The 26,703-nt window shown below is 41.9% G+C and overlaps 1 protein-coding gene across 1 annotated transcript in view; it reads left to right on the top strand.

Moving 5' to 3' along the window:
• Positions 1-26,703, top strand: part of STARD9 (StAR-related lipid transfer (START) domain containing 9) — a 114,988-nt gene that overhangs the window by 55,914 nt on the left and 32,371 nt on the right. The window contains exons 7-20 of the mRNA XM_006831888.1: positions 646-758; positions 7,164-7,233; positions 8,775-8,847; positions 9,887-9,954; positions 13,930-14,027; positions 14,461-14,670; positions 14,862-14,959; positions 16,707-16,784; positions 17,591-17,662; positions 20,094-20,273; positions 23,957-24,008; positions 24,492-24,629; positions 25,697-25,779; positions 25,914-26,017. Coding sequence (XP_006831951.1) covers positions 646-758; positions 7,164-7,233; positions 8,775-8,847; positions 9,887-9,954; positions 13,930-14,027; positions 14,461-14,670; positions 14,862-14,959; positions 16,707-16,784; positions 17,591-17,662; positions 20,094-20,273; positions 23,957-24,008; positions 24,492-24,629; positions 25,697-25,779; positions 25,914-26,017 — 1,437 coding nt within the window. The remainder of the gene's footprint in view (positions 1-645; positions 759-7,163; positions 7,234-8,774; positions 8,848-9,886; positions 9,955-13,929; positions 14,028-14,460; positions 14,671-14,861; positions 14,960-16,706; positions 16,785-17,590; positions 17,663-20,093; positions 20,274-23,956; positions 24,009-24,491; positions 24,630-25,696; positions 25,780-25,913; positions 26,018-26,703) is intronic.

Raw genomic sequence — 26,703 nt, 5'->3', positions numbered from 1 at the left:
GGTTTGAACCACAAGATCAGAGGTTCAAACTCAACTGCTGCTCCTTGGAAACCCTAGCCAGGGTCACTGTGATTCAGAATTGACTCATCGCCACTTAACAACAAAGATCTTTACATAAGCAGATTGCTATTTCTTTCTCCCACAGAGCAACTGGAGGGTTTGAATCACTAACCTTTCAGTAAGCAACTGAGCACTTAACCTGGTGTCGTGGTTGGTTGGTCATGGTTATGTGCCGTGGAGTTGATTCTGACTCATAGCAACCCTGTACAGGGTTTCCAAGACTGTAAATCTTTACGAGAGCAGAAAGCCTCATCTTTCTCCCGCAGAACAGCTGGTAGTTTCGAGCTGCTGACCTTAAGGTTGGCAGCCCGATTCGTAACCACTACGCTACCAGAGAGCTAAACTTGAGTCAGCTCTCATATTGTGAACCTAAAACTATAAAGTGACAACAGCTAGTGCTTAAAACACTACTGTATAGCTGTAGAAAGAAACTCAAGATGAGCCCTTGCTTGAGCAAGCATTTAACTTGTCAACGATGGGCTAGAACAAGAACTAGGACATCCTGATTCTTGGCTTAGTGTTTTTCCCACAGGATTTACCCATTTTTCAAAATCTAATTGTGTTGCCTTTTTTACTTGTGTCTAGTTTCCTGGAAATATATAATGAGCGGGTACGGGATCTATTGAAGCAATCTGATCAGAACAAATCCAATCCCTTGAGGGTCAGAGAGCACCCAGAGATGGGGCCCTATGTACAAGGTGAGCCACTGTGTCCTTTGAGGTCTGAAACCAAACTGAAGCCTGGCAATGCTTCCTAGCCAGCCAGTTGCCATGAATTCGGACTCATGGTGACTTCCCGTATGTCAAAGTAGAGCTATGATTTGGGGTTTTCAGTGACTGAGCTTTCATCAGTTGACCGTTAGGCCTTTCTTCCAAGACACTTCTGGGTGGTTTCACACTGCCAACCTTTTGGTTAGTAGTTTAGTGCTTAACCATCTGTGCCACCTAGTTATTTCAGAAGCTCTCCTAATTTTCACCTAATTAATTCAACAAATGTATAATGGGTGTTTATTATGTGCCAGGTACTGCACTATAACACTGGATAAGCAATTTTTTGTTTTTCTTATTGCATATTGTTGAGTCAATTCCAACTCATAGCATCTCTATCAGACAGAGAAGAATTTCCTCAGAGAGTTTCATTTTTGTAGAAGCAAATATGTATGGAGCAACGTGTGGGTTCGAATCACTGACTTTTTGATTGACAGTCAAGCATATAACCATTGTATTAGCAGAGCTTCTTAAACACTGCATTGTTGTTGTTGTTAAGTGCCGTTCAGTTGGTTCTGACTCATAGTGACCCTATATAGGGTTTCTGAGGCTGTAAATCTTTGTGGGAGCAGAAAGCCTCATCTTTCTCCTTTGGAGCAGCAGATGGGATTTAACTACTGACCTTGCATTAGGGCTAATAAAAAAGTATGTATAATGATGGAAAGCAAACTTTGTGGATCATAACAGACTATGGATAACATAGCAAAAACTGGGAATCCTAGAACACTTAATTGTTTTCATACACAACCTGTACATAGACCAAGAGTCAGTTGTTCAGACAGAGTAAGGGGATACTGTGTGGTTTGTGATCGGGAAGGGTATGCATCAGGGTTGCAGTCTTTCACCATACTTATCCACTTCGTATGCTGAGCAAATAATTCAAGAAGCTAGACTATGTAATAAAACTTGGCATCAGGAATTGGAGGAAGACTCATTAACTATATAGCCTGCAATATATAGGTGGCACAGCTTTGCTTGCTAAAAGCTAAGGGGACTTGAAGCATTTACTGATGAAGATTGGAGTCTACAACCTTCAGTGTAGATTACACCTTAACATTAAGGAAACAGAAATCATCAGAACTGGACCAGTAAGCAACGTCATGATACCTCAAGAAAATAAGAACTTGTAAAGGCTTTCATTTTACTTTGATCCATAATTAACGCTCATGGAAGCAGCAGTCAGTGAATCAAACAATGTATTGTGTTAGGTAAATTTGCTATAAAAGACCTCTTTAAGTGTTAAAAAAGCAAAGATGTGTCACTTTGCAGACTTAAGGTGCAACTGATCCAAGCCATGATATTTTCCAATTGTCTCATGCATATGAAATCTGGACAGTGAATCAGGTAAACCAAAAAAGAATCAATGCATTTGAGTTAATGGTTTTGGTGAAGAATATTGACTATACCATGGACTGCCTGAAGAATAAACAAAACTGTCTTGGAAGAAGCTAAGCTAGAATGCTCCTTAAAAGTGAGGATGGTGAGCCTTTGTCTCACATACTTGGACATGTTTTCAAGGAGAGGGAAATCATGCTTGGTAAAGTAGAGGATCAGCAAACTCTCTCAAGGAAGATTCTCAATGAAATGGATAGACATCATGGCCATACCAGTGGGACTCAAACACAGGGACAGGTGTGAGGATGGTGAAAGACCAAGCAGTGTTTGGTTACGTTGCATATGGGGTTACAATGAGTCAGAACTGATTTGATGGCAAGGACAGCCATAGCAGCAGTAATGGAAAAGAACCTCAGGACATGTAGGAGACCCATCTGCACAAGGTGGTAGAGACCCATCTGCACAAGATGGGTAGACCCATCTGCACAAGGTGGTAGAGGTGTTTCAGCGAAGGGAGTATAGGACCAGTCATGTGAAGAATTGTGTAGTGAGGGCAAGAGTATTCAGGTAGAAGCAGCAGCATGAGCCAGAGCCCAGAGGGAAGAGCTTGGTGTTTTCATAGAGGCCTGAATGGCTGAAGTGTTGTGAATAAGGTGAGTAGTAGCATTGGATAAGGTTGGATCTGCTGGTGCCAGCTCCAGCAGAGCATCTGATTCCTAGTGTTTTAGGCTGAGTTCACCAGAAGAGCAAAGCCAATGAAGCATGTATGTGTGGATACATATGAGGGAACTTCAAAAAGTTCATGGAAAAATTCCATTGTCTTTTAATTCCATTTTTTCCTTGAATTTTTTGAAGCCTCCTTATATATAGTTGTTGTTATTGTTATTAAGTGCCGTTAAGTCGATTCCAACCCATAGCGACCCTGTATAGGGGTTCCAAGGAGCAACTGGTGAGCTTGAACCACTGACCTTGCAGTTCAAACGATTTTGCAGTCTGACGCATTAGCCCACAGAACCACACCAGGACTCCCCTTATATAGAGAGAAAAGATTTATTTCAAGGAAATGGCCCATGCAATTCTGGAGGCTAGGAAGCCCCTAATTTGTGGTTCGGGGTCAGGCTCAAAGCTTCTCCTGACTCATGTGGTGTCAGGGGCTGACAAACCCTAAATTAGCAGGTCAGATGTCAGGTTGCTGGCATGCATGGCTACAGGAGCTGGTAAATCCCCAAACCTGCAGGTCAGACAGCAGGGTACTCTTGCACTGGTGTTTATAGAGAGGCTAGGAGAGATGGAGAGTTGTCAAATACGAGGAAACTTCAAAAATTCATGGAATTTTTCTACAAACTTTTTGAAGCCCCTTCATATAGGGCAGGATCTGATTTGCTTCCTTGTTAAGCATTGATATATCAGCGTGTTTGATACTATTTGTCCTACTTCATTAGGTTAGGTCTTGCTTTGAGTGAGAACAGTTAGATGCTTTTGTGGAGGGGATTTTTATCTTTTTATGCCACTTAAAAGAAGCAGTATGTCCATTTTATCCTGTTCCCTTGTTGTTGTTAAGTGCTATTGAATCAATTCTGACTCAGAGTGACCCCATGTAGTGTTTCCTAGGAGCAGCTGGTAAGTTTAAACTGCTTACCTTGAGGTTCAGGGTTAATTACATCATGACATGGAGAGGGACATAAAAGTTCTCTTCTTGGATGCAGACTCAGTGGTTGTGTTCAGCCACTGATTTTGCTGCATGTCTTTTTTCAAATGCCCCATCACAAGTAGAAACTTGGGGAAAACAAAAATAGCCACACACTTTACCAGAAGTCGGTTTGAGTATCTATAAAATTCTAAGGGTATGTATTTCTTTGTGGGTCCAGAGCAGTATTTTCAAGGCAGACCAGGGGTTGATCTAGTGGCATTAAAATTTCTCATCTTTAAAGTGTCTTTTTTGGTTTGTGTGGATATAAAGGAGACTTCAAACATAGTTCAAATGTCTTCATTAGGAAAATAAAATGAAGTCTGTAAATGTTAAGGGGCTTGCCCAAAGTGACACAGCTAGCTGGGGCAGACTTGAAACTTGGAACCTTGCCTAGGACTGGGTTAGAGGAATGGGATAGAATCTTGTACATTAAGAGTCTGGAGGACCATAGATTATTTAATTGGAGTAGTTCATGTCATAGAAGATATGAACTCTCCCAGGGTCATATGGCTTGAGCCATGCACTGAAGGTCAGTGACAGGCTCAGGATTAAAATCCAGGGCTCAAGATACAATTTAGGGTTTTTGTAGCACTGTAGTGTAAGCACTGGATTGCTAACCATAAGGTGAGTGGTTCAAACCCACCAACTGCTCCTTGGAAACCCTATACAGGGTCACTATGTGTCAGAACTAACTTGACTGCACTTAACAACAACAACAGCAACATTGTGGTTTCTTTTATGGAGTGAACCTTTAAGGTAGGGGTGACCAAGGGATAGGGGGCAGAGATGTTTGGTAGGAAATAAATTTTGAATTATCAGTGTGTCTTGTCTTGAGGTTATAGGTTTTCTGAAGTCATTCTGGACTTTCTCAAAACATTATATCTAAAATGTAGATGGGCATTTTCCCCATTTCTTAGTGAAATACTAAACTATTATAGAACCAACCTAGGAAGACCAAGAGGGGTAAGGAAGGCACCCACATGGGTGGTTTGCCTAGGGAACAGGCCTGGATTGGGCCTGGTGAGGAAGGCTTCCTGTGGAGAGATGGCCCCGCATGCTTGGCCCCAGTGGAGAGGACATTCACAGAGAGGATAGTATTGGCAAAGGAAAATGCATTTCTCATGGTTAGATAAGGGGGTTACAGATATGGAAAGGGAGAGATCCAGAGAGAACTAAGTTGTATTGGATTGGAAGTACTGGTATAAACATACAAAGGGACTTTAGAAAGTTTGTGGGAAACTTGAAAGATAATACAAATTTTCCATGAACATTTTGAAGCCCCCTTACTGTCCACTGAGAGGGATTAGGAGTTACAACATCCCAAAAGCAGTGAGTATACTAGCATTCAGATTTTTACTTCTAAATACCATTTTCCAATGAAAGTAACCATGGTATCTGGGAGAAATGACTGATTTCAGGGTTAAGGCAGGGAAAGTACAAAATCCTTGTGCTGACCTTGTGCTACCCTGGCATGGCAGCCTCAGCACCCTGCATGGACACCCTCCTCACCTGCGGGCCACCCCACATGTGGTCAGCTTTCGAACCCTGCCTGGGCTGCCTCCCTGTGGGTGCTATCCTCACCCCACTCACACTCTGACTTTCTGTGCCAGGCTATGGCACGTGATTACATGCCTCACCCCACCCGCCTGCCAGACCTTTCCTCTGCAAGGGTGACTTCCCCACCCTGGTCAGCTTTTAACTCTCAGCGGGAGGACACTCTTCTCTCTGTGCTTGGGCTATAATATTCCACACTAGGTTATATCCACCCCCAGTGTGGACATCTCCCTAACCTGGTGGCGGTGATGTGCCACAGAGTGGTTTCAATTCATAGTGGCCCTGTATAGTGGTTCCGAGGCTGTATATCTTTACAGGTGCAGAATGCCTCATCTTTATCCCACAGAACAAAGAGCTGGTACTTTCAAATTGCTGACCTTGGGTTAGCAGCCCGACTTGTAACCACTACACTACCAGAGCTCCTTAACTGTATCATCTATAAATATTTCAGTGTGTAGCCCTAAAAAAAAGTCACAAAACCATTATCACACCTAAATAATAACAATAATTTACGATTGTAAAAAAAATTCTAGTTAATGTTAAAATTAATCATACTTAGCGGGCTGCGAACCTTAAGGTCAGCGGTTCGAAACTGCCAGCTGCACCGCGGGATAAAGATGAGGCTTTCTACTCCCGTAAAGATTTATACCCTCGGAAACCCTATACAGGGTCGCAACCGACTCGATGGCACATAACAACAACAACAGTGGTGATGGTGGTTATGTGCCGTGGAGTAGGTTTCGACTCATAATGACCCTGAACAGGGTTTCCGAGGCTGCAGATCTTTACAGGAGCAGAGAGCCTTATCTTTCTCCCGCAGAACAGCTGGTAGTTTCGAACTGCTGACCTTACGGTTCGCAGCCCAATTCGTAACCACTATGCTACCAGAGCTCCTTCATACTCAGTAGTAAGTCCGTAAAGTTACTTTGCTCCCAAATCTCTAATGCACTGTTGTGATGGCCCCTTTTGACTTGGTTAATACCAGCCATGAGGATTTACTTCCATGCCTTTAAGCTCCTCTTCACCGATCTAAAGCCTACTCATTCTATAATTGCCAAATTCAAGACTCATCTGCTTCATGGGACCTGTCCTAACCTCTCCTCTGATCTCCTTAGCACTTATTATCATTTCTGCTCGTGTAATACGTGATCACGTTGTCTTGTTATAGCCTAACTTCACATGTGTGTAAACTGTAGGGAGCTAGAGACACATGTTTGTATATTTTCTTTTCCAAATGGAGTCTGCCACCTTCTGGGATACATAATACTTAACCTTCTGTGAGGACCTATAGGAGCTAGGACTCCTGGGGTGGCACTGTAGGATCAGCATTGAACTGTGAACCACAAGATTTGCAGTTCAAACCCACTAGCTGCTTCTCAGAAACCCTATACAGTATCGCTATGAGTTGGACTCGACAGCACCTCACAACATAGGAGATAACATATAAGAACTTTTCTTGTAATCTATGTAGCAAAATTTCAAGCAATTAGTATTATTGTTGCTAGCGTTACCACTCTATGAATTCTAGGCCATATTTGCTCTGAGGACATAAACCTACGTTGCCAGAGTCTATCACAGTACCTGAAAATTGGCTTTCAATAAATATTTGTTGATTTATTGTCTAAATGAATTTAGCCAAGTTCCCTCATTCTTCTCCATCAAGTGATATGAAATAGGAACAACAAAATTAAGGACAGAAAAAGGTTAATTTCCATTAAAATTTTAAATTTCTTTTGTCCCTCTCACAAATCTAATAGGTTTATCTCAACATGTAGTTACCAGCTATAAGCAAGTAATTCAACTCTTGGAGGAGGGAATAGCAAACAGGTAACAGGTTTGTTTGTTCCTGTCTTTCTTTTACTTCATCCACCTGTGCTCTGTTCTCATTTTTCTCCTTTGGTGGGGGTATGTACGATGGTACTGATCACTGTCTCTGACTGAAGCTTTCTATATCCATAATCAGGAACCCTTCTGAGAACAGTCCATGTACTCAGGGTGGAATGGAGTGATTAAGATTTAGTGTTTTTCTCTAATATTGATGCTGGAAATTTATTTTGATAAAACGCTATTAGGTAGGGAGCCCAGAGAGTTACTCTGTCCCTTGTCCTGTAATACACAGCTTTTGATATTTTGATCAAAGAAATCATTCATGCTAGTACTGCCTTCTCAGGCCAGCACAGTGTAAAATGTTTTCAGAGAAATTTTTTTTTTCTCAAATTTATCATATTTGAAAAGAGTCTATCCACAAGAAACTGTCTTTTGGTTATGCTTTCAGTAGTTAACTGCTATCGACGCTCTTGAAAGTTACTGGAAATAGTGATAACACTGTGTACTGCATATTGTCAATTATTATGAAGTACTCAGAAATATTATCAATGTGCTTTTTTTTTTGTTTTTTTTTTAGTATTTAGAGTTTTCCTTTTACCAATTAGCAGGTGCAAGCTAATTGGACATAAAGAGAAAATAACAACAGTAACTTAATGCTCTTCTCCTGGGACTTACAGGAAAATGCCCTGGTCTTCAGGATATTCTGAGTTCCTTGAAATTTTTCAAGTGTCAAACTTCACCTATTCCTCTTTATCTTTGAATCATGAGGCCAGTCTCTAGATGTTAGCCCTTTTCTTCAATTCTTCATCATCTCTCAAAACAGAAGCCAATGAGATGATCTTAAATTGAAGCATGATTAACAAATTTAGGTAACGAAAACTCTCCCGACTTTAAGAGATAACATTGGAGACTATGGATTCCATCTGGTTTAAGCATGATATTGACAGAATTCAGCTGGTCCTTTCAAAGGCCTTTGCAGCCTACAAGATTCTATGTTAAATCACAACTCACTTCCTCTGACTTTGAAGCTTCTCTGTCTTGAAGATTTCCGGATTGATGATACTCTAGTATTTCCCTTTTCACTCTATATTTTTGCTTCTATTGTCTCTCTCTTTTTTTTTTATTTAATGTTCTAAATATAGGAGCTCTGGTAGCGTAGTGGTTACCAATCGGGCTGCGAACCTTAAGGTCAGCGGTTTGAAACTACCAGCTGCTCCGTGGGAGAAAGATGAGGCTTTCTACTCCCGTAAAGATTTATACCCTTGGAAATCCTGTACAGGGTCGCTATGGGTCGAAACCGACTCGACGGCACTTAACAACAACAACAACAATATGGTTTAGTATGAAGCTCTACTACTTTCATTCTCAGATATCAGTTGTTTCTGCCCTCTTTGGACTTCACTGTACTAGATAAAAATGGATCATTTCTTATTCTTCCCTGTGAACCTCCACGCTAACATGTCTTGTGTTTCCTATGGAGCCTTAAGAATTCACCACGTGTAAACCATCTATGTCCTAATTGCCTTCCCCTGTATCCATAGAATCACAGCAGCCACCCATGTTCATGAGGCCAGCAGCAGATCTCATGCCATCTTCACGATCCACTACACACAGGTTGGTTACCCCGTGTCTTTGATGAGACTTCTTCCAATTTTCCTTTTGATTACTTACCTTCCTATCTCTTTTACTTTCATCCTTCCTTTCCATTAACAGGTCCTCTGGTAGGATTTAATATCAAGGAGGACCCACATGCAATTGATTAAACTACTTACCCAGAGAGCATAGAGACATTTCATAAAGATTAATCAAAATGTATTCATATTTTACTTTTAACATTTCCAAGCACTTTTACATCTTTTATGTGACTAGTGTGAACATCAAAAATGAAAAGCAAGGTTGTAATGAAAATAAACATTTAACTTAAAAAGTTATGAGATTCACTTCTGTTCATGATGGAGTGAAGAGGTTAACAAATTTTGTTCACAAAAGCAAGTGTAAAACTGGACAAAATTGACAAAAAGAACCATTTTTATGCTCTAAATATAGACCAAAGGCATGCAACAAACCAAGGAATATTTATTTGTGAAAACTACTAACTTTTGGTTAAGAACAGTGCAAATGTATTGCCTTGGGCTGCTTCCTTCCCACCTGCACCCCTACCTCTGCTGGTGGTGTAGTTTAGTCAGGCCAGACAGGCTGTGACAATCTACCACTGCTAGAGGATGTAGTGCAAGGTTGGTTTGAACTCACCAGCCGCTCCTCGGAAACCCTAAAACAGGGCGGCTCTGTGTAGTGGTTACGAATTGCTAACCTCAAGGTCGGCACTTTGAAACTATCAGCGGTTCCGTGGGAGAAAGATGAGGCGTTCAGCTCCCATAAAGATTTACAGCCTTGGAAACCCTGTGTGTAGGGTCACTATGAGTCTGAACCCACTCCACAGTACTTATCAACAACTGAGTCAGAACTTACTCCATGGCACTTAACAACAACAACAAAGTTTCCCATTTAGATTTCTTGAGTGGGCTGGCTGAAAATTCAAAATATCACCATTTAAGAGAGGTTACCACCACCACCACCACCAAGAGAGTGCCTAAGGAGGGAAAAAAACAGCAAAGTTCCAAATGATCATCTTTAAATGTGTTTTCTCCCTCAGGCAATCCTGGAGAACAACTTCCCCTCTGAAATTGCAAGTAAGATCAACCTTGTGGACCTAGCAGGCAGGTAATTAGGATTTCAAAACCTAGGGGAGTAACTCCCTTGATAATCACTTTGTTCTTGCCCACTGCGAGGGAATAAGCTTGTCCAAACTTTCCTCACATTTCAATCATCCTGAAAAAAATTACAAAAGCAATAAATTCTCTGAATGCCAGGTTAAGAAGTTACAGTTTCGAAGGGCTGAAAAATTCCTCTAAGTCAGAGGTTCTGGACATAGCTGCCCATTAAAATTACCTGGGGACATTTTCAAACTCCCAGGGCCTAGGTTATGCCCTGATCCATTAAATCAGATGACTGGGTAGTTGGGGAGGGAGAAGTGCTAACAGGCAAGCATCTGTATCTTTTAATGTATTCGTACAACACAGGTTAAAAAACAAGGCTCTAAGTGGAAGCACACCTTCATCCTTTGATTTAATATTGGTTTCATGCACCTCTATATGTTAGTGAAATACATAGCAAAAACTCTTAACTATTATGGAAGTGGAAAGACACTGCCTTTCAAAAAATAGAAGGAAACATAAATTATAGCTACACATACAAGGAGGCTTTATAAAGTTTGTGGAGAAATGGAGTTAAAGGATAATGGAATCCTTGGTCTGGGGCAAAATGTCAGAGTAAGCAGATGCACTGAGTCCACCCTCTGCAACAAAGATAGAGGAATCCAAGTGAAACAGATACAGATGGTGATCTTGGAACCCTGAGCACCAGAGGGTAGGACAGTGGATGGATTGAGTGTCAACTAGAAGAGGAAGCTGAACAGGAGCAATGAGAGAAGAAAAATAGGCAGACCTGGGATGGCATGGTGCAGCACAGCTCTCTTGAACTTTTGCAAATGACTGTTGATACAGAGGCATGAAGGCACAGAACTTGGCTGGAGGTTGGTAACAAAGGGGTGTAGTTCTCTCTTGTTCCCGTACTTTTCTGGTAGCTCCTCTGGGAGTGGCCAGTTCTCTTCTTTGCCAACCCAGCGGCCGTCCCTCCTGTGCAACCTCTGCTCCACCTGGGGCATGTGAACCCATCCTGAACTTTGCTACACAGTAAAGAGAGAACTGACTAAATGCACACTTCCAGTCTCTGCCACATTCAGCAGAAGACAGTTGGTGAGTGCCTGAGAATACACCAATGTACAGTCATTAACAAAATATAAATACACCAATGTACAGTCATTAACAAAATATAAATACCACCGTGTCTCAGAGAAAACAGTTTACACAAAGAAATAAGACAGAGTGCCTCAAACAAGTGACCAAAATACAGAGTCAGAAAATATAATGCCAGAAATGGCATCAGAACTACCTGATAAGGAATACATAGGCAAAACTATGGAAAAACTCAGGAAACAAACAGACAAAATAATTGAAAAAATAGGAACCATATAAAAACAGCAATTAGAAAGCCAGCAGATTAACACTTAGACTTCAGAAATAGGTAATACAATGAAAAGACAAAAAATAAAATTAAATCAATGAAAAGCCAAATTACCGAACTTGAAAACTTTTTCAATATTCATCAGGTAGAGGATCAGGAAAAAAAGAGCAAAAAAAAAATCCAGAGAAAGCCTAAGATTTCAGTGGGACACTATCAAGAGGAATAACTTAATATATGATAGGAATTACAGAACAAAAAGAGGCAAACAAAACAAAACAAAAACCCATAGAGAATGTTGTCCAAGAGTTACTGGAAGAAAACTTCCATAATGTCATGAAAGACGAGAAGATAGTTATTCAGAAGTTGAATGAACTTCAAACAGAATAGATGCCAAAAGGACAACACCAAAACATATTATAATCAAACTTCTGAAAACCAAAGCCAAAGAATTTTGAGGGCAGCTCAGGATAAATGAAAAGTTACCTACAAAGGGGAACTAATAGAACTAAGCACTGATTTCTCAACAAAAACCAATGCAGGCAAGAAGACAATAGAGTGACATACGTAAAACTCTGAAAGAAAAAAAAAAATTGCCACCCTAGAATCATATATTCATCAAAACTGTCCATCAAATATGATGGCAAAATTAGGTCATTTTCAGACAAACAGAAATTTTAAGAATTTATAAAACCAGATCAACCTTACAAAAAATAGTAAAGGAAGTTATTTGGACAGAGAACCAATCATAGCAGACAGCTACCTAATACTAACATATATGACAATATCACTAAGACTCGACCCAGATTACGTTGTTGTGTATCTTTGAGTTGGTTGCTACTCATAGCAACCGTGTATAGGTTTTTTATTTTTTTATAGGGTTTCTGAGAAGCTGATGGGTTTGAACTACCAACCTTGTGGTTAGCAGTCCAGTGCTTACCCTACAGTGTCACACCAGGACTCCTAACCTAGATATAGAAGTATGCAAAGTAAAACAGGCCTATGAGACTGAAAATAGAGAACCAGAGATAAAATTACAAACAAAAAAACATCATAAAGTAAAAGAGGGACTAGTGTATACACAGAACTTTCAAGTGAAGAGGAAATCAAGTAGATTACAAAAAAAAAATGAAAATAAATCTAACTGTAAACCTGAAAATGAGACCAAGCTTAACTCATAGCCCCAACCATGACCCTAACAATAAATGAAGTTCAAGGTCTAGCTTAGATCTAGTCATAGTCCCAACTCGAACTCTCACTTCTTATTCCTTACCTGCCCACCCCCCACCCCCCCAAAAAAAAGATTGTGGAATTCTTCCATGAACTTTTTGAAGCCCTCTTTTATATGCAGAAGGAAGAAAAGACTAACATAAAGTAAGGTACATTTTCTCATTGTTAAACTACTATATAATACAGCAACTCTTAAGATCTGAATGCTCTCTGTAAGAAACTATCAGCCCATCTAAGATGTGACTTTTAATATTTCCTAGTTACTTAAAAAAGGAATTTGAAATGGTTGACAGTTAATAACTAGTACTCTTAATTCCGTTAACATTTGAATTTAAAATAATAAAGATAGAAGGAAAGTAATATACTAAAATCTATGTTAATATCATTATTATAAATGAGCATTACATTTAGCTTAAAGTGTTCTAGCTGCCAAAATATAATCAGAAATGTAATGAATTGTTTGATTTTTATTGCCTGAGAAGTAAAAGCATGCCAGTTCATTACAGAATGATGATATTTTCCTGGAACTAAATTTTAAAAGGAGTTTATTATACAGGCCTTTACAGCATGATGTACAAGATGCCTGACATAAATATGTCAAGAGTCTAAAATCTTGATAGTATTTTTTTTCAAGATGGTAAAAACACTGTTTTAAATTGTTACGTCGGTGTTAAAAGTGAATCCTACCTTCTTTGAAGTCAATCACTTTCCTATTTAAAAAAAACAATAAAACAACTTCATAAGGAGTACACACAACTCTTTACACAGTAACATGACCTTGTGTGTATAAAGAACTAAACTCCCAAATCAAAGCCTCATTCTCTTATTAACTTGTGAACATAACAAACATGTTCACTTCACTATGTTCTTTCATGAAAAAAAAAACCATGAAAAATCACAGTCATTTTAATTCAGTCGCAAGAAAAATTCATTTTTTACATAATAAATTTTTGTAGATAAGAAAAATACGATTTACAGTTCATATTCCAATCACAATGTGGCTTTTTCTTCAAATTTTGAGAATCAATATTACAAAGGCTATTTTGCCAACTGTGTATCACATATATATTACCTAGGTGAATTGTAGGCACTCAACATTATATGCAAGGTCAGCAGTTCAAGCTCACCAGCTGCTTCTCGGAAACCCTAGACAGGGTCGCTATTGGTCGGAACTGACTCAATGGCACTTAACAACAACAATAACAAACATTATAATAGGCAGCTATAACAAACTGCAGTTGATCACAGGATACAGAACTTCCCCAAATTGTGAAGGAAATATCATTACCAATTCCATCACATATTATTAATACTATTTCCTGATTGATAGTATTTTTAACAGCATCATAAGGATAATGTCTTATTTGTTTTTTTGTTGTTTTATAGTGAAAGAGCTGATCCCAGTTACTGTAAAGACCGGATTACTGAAGGAGCCAATATCAACAAATCCCTTGTGACTCTGGGAATTGTCATCTCTACCTTAGGTATGGTGATGGTGACTGGATCACAGCAGTGGGAGGGAGACTCAGGAAAACAGCTGGCAGATTTTTTTATTTTGTCAAAATGGAAGGGGAACAAGGTTCTTTTTCCTAAGATTAGCTTATTTGGGACAATGAAAAATTGATATTTGACTGTGAGGTGATAGTATGAGGGGACTTCAAAAGTTTGTGGAAAAGTGGAATGAAAAGAGAATGGATTTTTTTCCGATGAAGTTTTTGAATCTCCCTCAAATAATGTGACCATCACCCTAGCATTATCATTTCAAAAAGTTGCAAGTAAAAAAACCAACAACTGTAAAACTCGTCATGTCAGAAGTCCACATAATAGTTCTCCAACTGTTAGGTTGTTTGAATGTACTTGGAATACACTTGCTTCAGAATTCCTTCTTTCTTCTAGTTCTGTTGTTTATCTTTTAAGCCCAGAACTCCCAAGTATTCAGCAGCTGCCAGAGCCTCACCAGTGCAGCCAGCAATGGTGGTGACAGTGAGATCCCTGGTTCTCACTCTGGGACCAGCAGTGGAGGGGGACCTGCCCGGAGGCAGTCTTACATCCCCTATCGGGACTCTGTGTTGACCTGGCTGCTGAAGGACAGCCTTGGAGGCAACTCCAAAACCATCATGGTTGCTAGTGAGTGGAGTGCTGAACTCTTTCTGTGTTGGGACTGGTATCTGCTTCAGAGAAAGGACTTTGACTCCCCAGGGTTCTTCATTCCTGCAAGGATCTCTCCTACAAACCTGGGCTGTAGCAGCTAGGCAAGTGGTTTGGGGCTGGGTTGGAAAGGCTTGCCATTTGTTTCTAACTTTTCCCACCCACCTCAGCTGTGTCTCCTGCACATACCAGCTACAGTGAGACCATGAGCACCTTGAGATATGCGTCCAATGCCAAAAACATCATCAACAAGCCCCGAGTGAATGAGGTGAGACCCTCATCTAAATTCCTGCTCTGCACTGCTTACACAAAGTTCTCTTTATTTTTCTTTCTCATTGATTTCTTTCGATTTTATAGTCTCCACACCTTGCCAGGTTTCTTCTCTCAGTAATGATGAAGACATTGAAAACTCCTTATCCCATTGTCATACCCTTTTCTCATCTCTACTGATTTTATTCAGTAACTTTTTATGAATGAACTATTTTAGCTACTTGTCTAAGGCCGTTTCTTTCAAGATCACTAGTGCGCTGTAGGCCCTCTAAGAAAGATCATTGAGAAGTTTCTGTGTGTGCTGCTCTTTTTTAGAAATTTTTTATTGTGAATTGAGTGAAGGTTTCAGAGCAGATCATCAGTTTTATATCTAACAAATCACACATTTTGTTTCATCTCAGTGAATGAAATTCCCTCCCCTCTATGTAACAACAGCTATCCTGCTTCCTCCTATTTCTATTCCCCCCACCTTCCCATCCCTTCTCAACTTTGTCCTTACGTAAATGCCCTTTTGATCTTGAATGATTGACTATTCCACGGTGAGCACACCTTACTAGTGTTGTCGTTCTCCCTGTATATCTGTCTACCACTTGACTGAAAATTAAGTCACGGGGGTGAGTTCAGTTCTTAACCTAAATGGTGGTCGAGAGCTATAGTGTTGGGTTCCTCAAGTCTCTTTCTAACCAGTAAGCCTAGTCTTCTTTATAATTTGGAGTTTTGTTGTACGTTTCCTCCTACTCTACTGGGACCTTCTAATGCGCTCCCTGTCAGAGTAGTGGATAGTGGTAGCTGAGTACCATCTACTTCTGGTCTCAGAGTTGTGGGGACTGATGTTCACCTGTCCCATCAGTCCATTGGACTAGTTGGTTCCAAGTATCAATTTTCATCACTCTTCTATCTCCCATACACACCTTAGATGGCCACTTATGGCTGCTCTTATTTTAAAATTTATGTTGATTTATGCTTGTTTTATTTTTTATGTGCAAATTGCAGTGACTCTGTTTTGATCAAGAAAGGAGACTAAGAAATTTATTAGTTTTGAAAGCTAAGTCATAATGAGAATATTTCAAACGCTCCTAATCTCTTTGGCAATTTCAGTGGAAAATCCCAGGGCAGGGATCACACATTGGTGACTAAGATATAAAAGTACCTAGCTCATCTGTGGATTTTTTTTCAAAAGGCAATGTAAGGGCAGGTGTTAAGTATAGTCATAGTCAGGGCTTCTCACTTTGCAACCCCAGAAATAACATTATCAAAATCTACATCTTAAAAGATTCCTGGGAACTATAAGAGTCACCTGGAGATCTTGTTAAACTGTAGATTCTGAGTCAGATAATCAGGTGGGAAAGCAAATTCTCAGCAGGGGACAGAACTGAAATGAACCAGTCAGAAACTTCTAGCACTTAGTACCTTGACCTGCCCTGTGCTGCCTGCCTTGCCCTCTACTATAGGACAGTGATTCTCACACTTTAGTGTATATCAAAATTCCCGGAAGGACTTGTTAAAACATAGATTTCTGAGTCTAACCTTCCAGAGTTTCTGATGTAGTAGGTCTGGGATGGAGCCAGATGATTTCCATTTTTAACAACTTCTCTGATGAAGTTGATGCAACTGGTCCTCGGACCACCCTTTTGAGGTCTCAGTAATCTACTTCTTCCAAGTTGATTGCATACAAATCACAGTCAGGTGGAGGAAGACTGGGGCCTGTTACCAGTCAGTGGTTTACTAAATTCTCTGTGTTGCAGGACGCAAATGTAAAGCTGATCAGAGAACTCAGAGAGGAGATCCAAAGACTGAAAGCCATGTTGTTGAGTTTTGAACTGGTATGTAGGCAATCAGAACTTTTCCATGCTCAAGTGGGGGTCTCCTCCTAAGCCCCTGAAGAGTTAATTTGGGAGGGTCTGTTCCACTGCAGAGGAGACCAGGTGGCACTGCAGGATAAACACTGGACTGCTAACCATAAGGTTGGATATTGATGAGGCTTTCTGTTCCTATAAAGATAGGTAGCCTTGGAAACCCTATACAGGGTTGCTGTGAGTTGGGATGAACTCGATGGCAGTGGGTTTGGTTGTTGTTTTTGGTTCTTCTACATAGACTCTGTAGTCCTCGGGTGGTGCTGTGGGTTAAGGCACTGGATTGCAAAATCGGTTTGAAGGAGGTTCAAGCTTACCATTTGCTCCTCAGAAACCCTATACAGGGTCATTATGGGTCAGAACCTACTTGATGGTATTTAACAACAACAATAACATAGGATCTGGGGCCTGCTCCATTTCATACACAGTTGAGAGCCAGTAGTGGAGCAGAGGCTGGAGCACAGAAAGGAGGGAACTAAATTACTGTGTAGTTCCTGATGGATTGGGCATCTCCTCCCTATGACATCGCTGTTGTCCAAAGGACATGTGCCTGAGTTGACCTTGCTTTATGTGTGGGTAAATACAGAATCAGGACCCTCCTAAAATTTTTTCTGTGAATTGTCCTGTCTTGTACCAGTGTGAGTCGAAATACTTAGGATTCTAATTTATTTCTGATTTTAAAGATAGATTCCTTTACCTTCCTTCACAAGAGTAAGGGTGGGACCCACCTGAATGGCAGACCAGTAAAATGTCAAAGCACATCTCTCTTTCTGCAGAGGAACTTCACTTCACTGGATGATGAAAAAGATGACAATCTGAAGGAACTGGTTCTCCAAAATGAGCTGAAGGTGGGTGTGTTAGGTGGGGTCTCCCTGGAAGCAGGTCTGCCCTTTCTCCATTACTCCTGGCTAGGGCTGTCCCTCTCAGCATTAAAGACAACTTTTGTCTTCACTAAGCCTCAGGGGCTGGTGATAGGCTTTCTGACTTTCTGTTTTGTACTTTCAGGAGTTCATGGTAACTCCTTTTGGATAGTGACCATGATCTAGAAAAATGATGCTTTTTCATTTAGTAAAACAATCACCAAACATGTCTGTATTGGTTACCTAATATTAAACACTTGGCTGCTAACTAAAGGTTAGCAATTTGAACCTACCAACTCTGTAGGAGAAAGAAGTAGCAGTCTGTTTTAAAAATTACAGCTTTGGAAACCCTATGGAACAGTTCTACTCTGTCATATGAGGTAGTTATGAGTCAGAATTGATTCAGTAGCAATGGGATAATATGTGCTCTATGTGATCCTGTAAGAAACGCAAAGAAATCCGTGCTCTCCAATGGCTTGAAAGAAATCCTTACCTCAAGTGGCTTGCTGTCTTATTGGAAACACATTAAGAGAATGGATAACTATGATAAACTATATGGTTTAGAAGAAAGGAGTTTAGAGAAAGAAGAAATTGTGGCTTGTAGTTTTCAGAGTAGGCATCAAGGTGCTGGGGTTAGAAGGCAGAAAATTTAAAGGATTGATAGGGCTTGTTAGGGAGAAAGAGGAAGGCATTTTGGGCAGGGATGGCTAGCATACGCAAAGCCATAGAACTGGGAGAAATCACTGGTGGGAAGCTGTGTGGAAGCATTCCAACAAAGCCACGCCGAATAGAGTAGGTGTGCTTGGAGAGCGTATTGGAGCAAGGTTAGGACCACTGTAAGAGGTGTGAACATGGCATAAGCAGGATTACTTGTTTCTTGAAACAGTTGGTGACATAACAGAGAGTAGTTTAGAGAAACTAGTATGGTAGTTGTATGTCGGCTGGTTTGGAAGAAGGGAAGACTGGAAGCAGAAAGGCCAGACAGGAAAGAGTACAGCCATTCTTGCTATCATTGTCCAGATTATGCCACCACCATAAGGAGCTCTGGTAGCGTAGTGATTACGAATTGGGCTGTAACCTTAAGGTCAGCGGTTCGAAACTACCAGCCGCTCCACAGGAGAAAGATGAGGCTTTCTGCTCTCGTAAAGATTTACACCCTTGGAAACCCTGTACAGGGTCGCTATGGGTCCTTAGCTCGACGGCACTTAACAACAACAACAACATTAGCACAAGCTCAATGTGTCCTACTGGCAGGTTCAAACCACTGACTTTTCAGTGAGCAGCTGAGCACTTAACCATTGTGCCACCAGAGCTCCTTATGTGCTCATTGTTGTTGTTAAGTTCCATCATGTCGGTTCTGACTCATAGTGACTTTGTAGAGGGTTTCCGAAGAACAGATGGTGGATTTGAACCACCAGCCTCACAAGTTAGCAGTCCAGTGCTTATCCTACAGCACCACACTGGGTAGAGTACAGAAAATATCTGTGCCTAAACGTAGCATAATATTTTTTTCTTAAGTATTCTGCTTATGAGAGAAGTGTTTGCCTAAATCAAATTCCTTTTCTTGAGCTTCCTTAGTTCTTCTGTTCCCAGGATAAGCTTTCTGCTTTAGTATTAATTTTCACCAAAAGAAGAAAAAAGGACCCAACTTTTCAACAGTGTCTAGTCACATGCCAAAGGTGATCTTAGCTAAACGTTGGTATATGAGGGAGGTTTCAAAAAATTTGTGGAAAAATTCCATTATCTTTCGATTCCATCTTTCCACTAACTTTTTGAAGCCCTCTTGTATTTATTTTTTTAAAAACTGTTGCTGACATATAGTAAGCACTCAGTGTTTTATTATTATTGTTTTTTTTGTTAATGCATGGTCTTCCAGACCAGCTCCATCTAGCCTTAATTCTTCCTGAGCAGAGTTCTCTGGATACTTTGTTGGTCTTTGAGCTCATATACAAGTTTATGTATAACTCAAGGTATGGTACCTTTGGAAAGAAATGTTAGGTGATAAAACGATCCCCAAATATGGATTACATAGGGAAAGAGAAACTATAAACATAAGATGCCTCACTAACATCCCAATTCGTTTTTAAAAAATAACATCTATGGGTTTTCCCCTAATTATAAAAACAATACTTGCTCATTGCAGAAAAGTTATAAAGTAACATCTATCCGAGGGGGTTTCTCTTTATTAGAGTAACATTTGTTTATTGAAGAAAACCTAGAGAGCCAGTGCACTTTTGAATCCTGTGTGGTTCACATTTTCACATTTGGAAGAGGTACAAGGGTTTTGAATAGCAGTGGCAGTGAGGAACATGAGAGATGACAACCACAAGAAGATCAAGAGAAGTCAGGATGGCTTCCACCCTTTAGTCTCCTGCTCATGCTGTGTGTCTACAATCATCTCCCACATTTCTCTCTGTAGATTGACCAGCTGACTGAAGACTGGACCCAGAAGTGGAGTGACTGGAAGGCCCTCATGGAGCACTACAGCGTGGACATCAACAGGAGGCGGGCAGGGCTGGTCATTGACTCCAGTCTGCCACACTTGACGGCCTTAGAGGAAGATGTGCTTAGCACAGGTGTTGTGCTTTACCACCTCAAGGTGAGGAGGTCGCTGGACTTCCTTCTTCCTGAGGCACTGGCCCAGAACTCAAGGAGGGAAAAGCCAGGGGCAGCAATCACGCTTCTTTTGATTGAAACAGGTGCCACAGATCTGCTTTGAGGCTTGCTTTCAAGAAACTGGTCTCACCAACCAATTGTGCTATGTTTTACTTTTCCATGGATAGACTGGCCAGAGGACTGGAAATCAGAGCAAGCATTCATTTTTAAGCTGTGGTTCCTGTTGTAACTATAACTTACTTTTATTCTTTGTGCCTTAATTTCCTCATTTTAAAGTAAGAACAGTTCTTTTATTCCATTTATGACTTCCTGAGGGACAAGAGAGCATAAAATCCAAATCTCAAAATGCCAATAGCATTCCCAAGCTCTGTAAATACAGGCTGCTCAGAGGCGCTGTTCAGAGGCTAAAGGGGAATTTAAAGATCTAGAACCATTTTCTTCAGTACTTTCCTGCTTCATTCCACACCCAAATGAACAAAAAATACACCTTCTCAATCACTTGGTGGCATGGAAAAGAAGAGAGGAGAATGAACGAAGTGTAAAGCATGAGGGAGGGCCCCAAGAAAAGGGGACAAGAAGCTGCATTCATTCGCCTAGAAACATCAGGGTGACGTTAAGGTCCTCCAAAAAGAACCTGACTCTTGGTCACCTGGAAGCTAGATCCTTATTTCAAAATGAAGCCTTCAGACAGTTGGTGATGGATGATAGAGGGAGCCTTATACCCTGTCCTTATCAAATATACTTCTTTTACTGAAAGGGAACAGTCCCTAGGGATGGCCAAGCATGTGTCACGTGGCCAAAATCCCCAAGTGCACTGAAAACCTAATTTTCATTCTCATAATTGCCCCCAGCTGACACTGAAAAAGAGCAAAGAAATGCTGCTGTTATCTCTGGAGAAATTATCCTCTCAGCACTGCTGTGTGTGTGGATAGAGAGGTGTTAGCAGAGTCCCTCATGTATAGGAGTTCTGTGTTCTTAGGGTAAGCCCTCAGGGAAGTTATCAGAGACTGAAACTTTCAGGCAGAAAGACTTAAAGTAGCTTATTTTCTAGCCCCTCCGTGTAAACCCCTCAAGCAGAAATGGCCTTCAGCTCTTAACCTCAGCGATAGATCTAAACACCAAAAGATCCTTCCATTAGCCACAACCACAGGGAGAGGTTAGAGATCAGGAAGAGACCCGCTGGATTAAAATGGTCAGTGTTTGAATAGAATTGATCTGATGCATTGATTAGATGTGGAGTGAGCAGATGAAACCAGAACTCCAAGTAGGAGAGCATAGAGAGAGTACTAGTTGTTGTTGTTGTTGTTGTTAAGTGCCATCGAGTCGATTCCGACCCATAGCCACCCTGTATAGGGTTTCCAAGGAGCAGCTGGTGAGCTTAAACCTTGCAGTTCAAACAGCTTTGCAGTCTGGTGCATTAACCCACAGCGCCACACCAGGACTAGCAGAGGATTACTGCGATGAGGAAGTTGTGTCACCTAAGTACAGGAATGTGATTCTCACTGCTGAGTCACTGCACAGCACTGTGCCCTCCCTGGGGCCTGGGAGATAAGGTTTCAGTCTAGCCCTAATGCTGAAATTTCTGCATTTTGTTTACCCTTCCTCTCCCTCCTTTTATTTGTTTAGATCTTGGTTTAGGCAATAGTATTAATAGTAACGGCGCACAAGTCTCTGTATTATGTTTACTTTGCTAACCTGGCTGCAAACTCAAAACTAGTCCCTGGCAATACCCTGGAAACTGTTTTCCTTTGGGTCACCTTGGGAAGCAGTCAGGGAGATCGAAGGGGACAGCAGGGAAAGATGGGTGGAGCACAAATTACTGATAATCCTGGAGTTCATCTCATATTTTCCTCTGCTAACTCCTCCTTCCCCTGCTGTTTGGGTTTAAGCCCAGAAGGGAGAACCCTTCCATGTAAGTAGTTGCCGAGAGACTGAAAAACTGACCAGGAGACAGTCCGGGAGACATTTGTTTTTTTCAAAGGGAAAGTGTCTGACCAGGACAATAGTACTGCATCCAGTGATGATGGCCAGTTGGACAGTCAGGTTCCGCACCAGGCTTGTGTGCCAAGGATAGGAGATATGGTTCGGGTTGGTGCTCGGCTGTTCATTAGGAGGCCGGTTTGGAGTGTTTGTGCTTCATCCGTACAACTGCATGAGAGTCAGAGGGGCAGCAAGCAAAGGTGCTCACTCAGCCTAGTTTTTTGGGATGCCACCACAGGTGTTGGTAATTTCTATCTAGCACATCTGCATGGTGTGATTTGCTGTGATCTTTATCCTCTTAGGGCAGTATACCTCCTTATCAGGGCTTGTCCCTGGAGCTTTGACCTCTCTCCTTTGAGCCACCATCTAATTCTGTGATGGTGTTCCCAGCACCCATTTACTCCAGTCCCTGGAGAAGACCATCATGCTTGGTGAAGTGGAGGGTCAGCAAAAAAAACAGGAAAGACCCCCAAAGAGGTTGGCTCAAGTGTAACAGTGATGGAGAGGATGGCGCAGGGCCGGGCAGTGTTTCATTCTGTTGTGCGTAGCGTTGCTGTGACTCGAAACTGACTCGATGGTAACAGTTTCCGTGTGTGAGCAGGAAAGTCTAAGCTGCCGGTGTGTCTGCAGGGGATAAGGTAGAGGCAACCAGGCAGGCAGAGCCTCACTCATTACGCCTGGGAGTTTTCCTTCCTTAAGTTTCAGGGACCTCCCGGCTCTGACTGCTGACAGTGAAGCCAAGTGGGAGGGCTGATCACCAGGAGAGGCGGCATGGTGACGTGGGAAAAGCAGAATCTGAGGACCCAGAGAGTCCTGGATTCTAATCATCAACTCTTTAGTATGGGGGATCCTCAGGCAACTTAAGCCCTTCTCCATAAAAGGGGAGTAACAATTCTTGCATTTGGCTTCCTAACTCCTGGTATCATTTTGAGTGGTTTATTCAATAATGCTATTCTACAAATGGTAAATCTTTATCTAAAATTCAGCATTTCTGTTGTTGTGGTGTCGTTTTCAAATAGACCTGTGGTCATGTGCAGATTGGCCTCAACCCAGTAGTCAAAAGGCCAGCCATTGTCTTCTTCTTCTAACCCAGTGATTCATTCATACTAACTCCAGTTTCTTCTTTATACTCTCTTCCAGTCCTTACTGACTCCAGATGGTACCTTTTCTCCTATTTGTACTTTACCCTTAGAATCTAGTGTCTGTTAAAGCTTCATCTGAGAACCAAAAAGGTAAAGATCCCATGCTTCCAGATGTCTTCATAAAATGCTTATCTCTTAGACCCTGATGGGACTACACTCAGGCCACACTAGCCTAACTCAGCCCCTGAGGCAGAGCTGCACCTGTGTGCCCACCTCCACTGACTAGAGAAATTCTGGCTGATGGCTGGGGTGGACCTTAACTTCAGGCAACAGGACAGACAGGACTGTGCCAATGCTGGTTGGACTTTGCAAAGAGATGCTGCTGCTTCGGCACATAGTTTTTGCCTACTCCTTCTTAGGGGCTTCCTGGGTTGTAGTGAGTGGGTAAAGGGGTCAGAGTAGCCTGGACCAGAACTGAGAAGTGGGGCTTTCGAAAAGGCTGAGGTGGAAGACAGTGATCAACACTCAGACGGGGATTTTCCTGTGAGTGCGGGACTGTCTCACTTTTTATTCTCATCAAAGTGATTTTGTCTTTTCTCTTTAGGAGGGGACAACAAAAATAGGAAGGATTGACTCAGCCCAGGAACAGGATATTGGTAAGAGCACTTGTCTGGCACTTGGTCTTTGTGCCTGGCAGGTTTCTTCAGAGGAATAGCATGGTGCTCTGAGAGGAAGGGATCTTTGAAGTATTAAGGGTCTACTTCCCTACATGATGCTAACCAAAAGGTTGGAGGTTCAAGTCCACCCACAGTCACTTCAAAAGAGAGCCTTTGAGATCTAATTCCAAAAAATCAGCCGCTGAACACCCTACAGAACACAGTTCTGCTCTGACATACATGGAATCACCATGAGTCAGAATCGACTTCATTAGCAACTGGATTGGTTTCTCTTTGTGTTGCCGAGTTTGGGGACTGGGATCTCATAAGGAGGAGACCCTCACAGGGGAAAGATTCAGGTATCAGGAGTAAGTAGCTCTTCCACACCTGCCATGTTGTGAGATTTTCCAGATTTGGGTTCTGATCTCATAGAAAGCATGCTTTGAATGTCTCTGATCCAAGTGATCTGGACCTCTTCTGTAGTCCTGCAGGGCCAGTGGATCGAGAGAGACCACTGCACCATCACCAGTGCCTGTGGCGTGGTCATTCTGCGGCCCACCCAGGGGGCCCGCTGCACGGTGAATGGCCGACAGGTCACTGCCTCCTGCCGTCTGACCCAAGGTAAGTCTGTCTCCCGCTCTGTGTGTCCCCAGGCTGAGTGACAGGCTATAAAGATGGCCCAGCCAGCCTCTGCACACAGAGAACTGAAGATTGTCTAAGATGGGCCTCCCACCAACAAGCCCCGCTTTCTGAGCCCCAGAGTGGAAAACATCCCTCTGAAACATGTATCTCTGTTTGTTAATCTCTGGGCCATTGGGAAAGTCTCTGAGCCTCAACTTCTTCATCTGTAAAATGGGGATAATCATCAGATTGTTGTGAGATTTGAATGAGTTAATCCATGTGATAATCTTAAAGTGTGTTTGGTACTTAGTAAGCACTCAGGTCATTATTATTATCACAATATTACTGTTAGTGCTGGTGAATGGGCTCCAGCTCATAGCAGCCCTGTGGACAACAGAAAACACTATGAACTACTGTAATTAATGTGTTCAAATCCCATCCTTTGAGGCTGAGTTTAGATGCTTCCTCTTTAACGACGCTTTCCCTGGCCATCCTATCTGAAACTCATCTTGCTTTGCCTTGGAGAACTAAATTTTTCCTATTTATTTCATTAATTCAGCATATGCTTGAGAAATTACTTACATCTAATTAACATGCAAGGAGCTCTGGTAGTATAGTGGTTACGAATCGGGCTGCTAATCTCACAGTCAGCAGTTTGAAACTACCAGCTGTTCCGCGGGAGAAAGATGCGACTTTCTGCTCCCGTAAAGATTTGCAGCCTTGAAACCCTGTACAGGGTTGCTATTAGTCAGAACCGACGCCATGTCACATAACAACAACAACAACAACAACACAATTACTATGTGGGAGTGTGGTGGCTCCATACGATAAGCACCTGTGAGCCACAAGGCCTGCAGTTCGAGCCCTCTAGCCTCTCCATGGGAGAAAGATGAGGCTTTTCTGCTTCCATGAGAATTTAAAGCCTGGGAACCCCTGAACAGGCTCGCTGTGTATCTCGTTGACTCTGCTAAATTATCAGCATGTTGAAGCCAAGACTTTGTCTTGCAGAACTGTACCCTGCACATAGTAATAGATACTCAGATGTCTCATTTTTCTCTGTGCTTCAGGGGCAGTCATAACCCTGGGGAAAGCACAGAAGTTCCGATTTAACCACCCAGCAGAGGCTGCCATCCTGCGGCGCCGGAGGCAGGTGAGCAGGGCTGTGTTCTAGGAGGAATAAATAGCCTTCTTGTTTCTCCTTTTTGGGGGAGAAGCTGAAGCTTTGTTTCTGTTGAGGTATGGAGGATGATGGCAGCTTCGCTGTGCTGTCTTTCTTCTTCCCAGGCTGGAGAGGCTGTTGGTGGTAGTGGTTCTTTGGAGTGGCTGGACTTGGATGGAGACATCACTGCTTCCCGTTTGGGCTGCTGCCCTTTGCTTTGGAAGGAGAGGTGAGAAGCAGCTGCTCTTATTGCTGGGAATCTACTGGGTTTGCTTCATAGTCCATCCCAACGTTGAATGGAGAGGTGGTCAGGCTAGCAGCCAAGTTCTGACTGAGGCCTAGTCTGGATTGACTAGGGCAAATGACTGGAAGATAATAAACTTGCTGCTCAGTTATAACTGTCAGAGTAGTGGTCTTAGCCCTTGTTTATTTCCTCGTCGGTATTTCACCTTTCTTCATCAGTAAAAGGTGCATCAAACTATGGCCACTTTGCTCTGTAAGTAAGATTTAAGTGTGTTAACAGAGATGCTTGACTCTTCTGAACTTGCCTCCCTACATCCTGTGTGTGAACTCATAGTATGTGCCACTTAGCTTCTAGGACTGACAACTCCCTCTGAGTTTTTAAAGACAGTATATGACTAAGAGGCCAGAAAAGAAGGACAGGAATGGACTTGGAAAGCAACTGGCGTGGTTTCTCTGTCTGTTGCTGAGTTTGGGGGCTGGGACATGATAGGGGCAATAAGAAAACATGGGGTACTGATCCATCCCCATTTCACCTGCATTGTGACTATGAAGCAGTGAGTCAGATTTCCATTGTCATGCTTCATCTATTTCTGCATAGCATCCCCTTCCTAGAGCTACAGTGAATAATGAGTAATTTCACTTAAAAGAATCAGCAAGCACAAAGCTGGCTCC

Source organism: Chrysochloris asiatica, unplaced genomic scaffold, assembly GCF_000296735.1.
Source record: "Chrysochloris asiatica unplaced genomic scaffold, ChrAsi1.0 scaffold00004, whole genome shotgun sequence".
Taxonomy (NCBI): domain Eukaryota; kingdom Metazoa; phylum Chordata; class Mammalia; order Afrosoricida; family Chrysochloridae; genus Chrysochloris; species Chrysochloris asiatica.
Note: the sequence above shows the minus strand (reverse complement) of the source record. Positions and strands in the feature narration are given on the sequence as shown.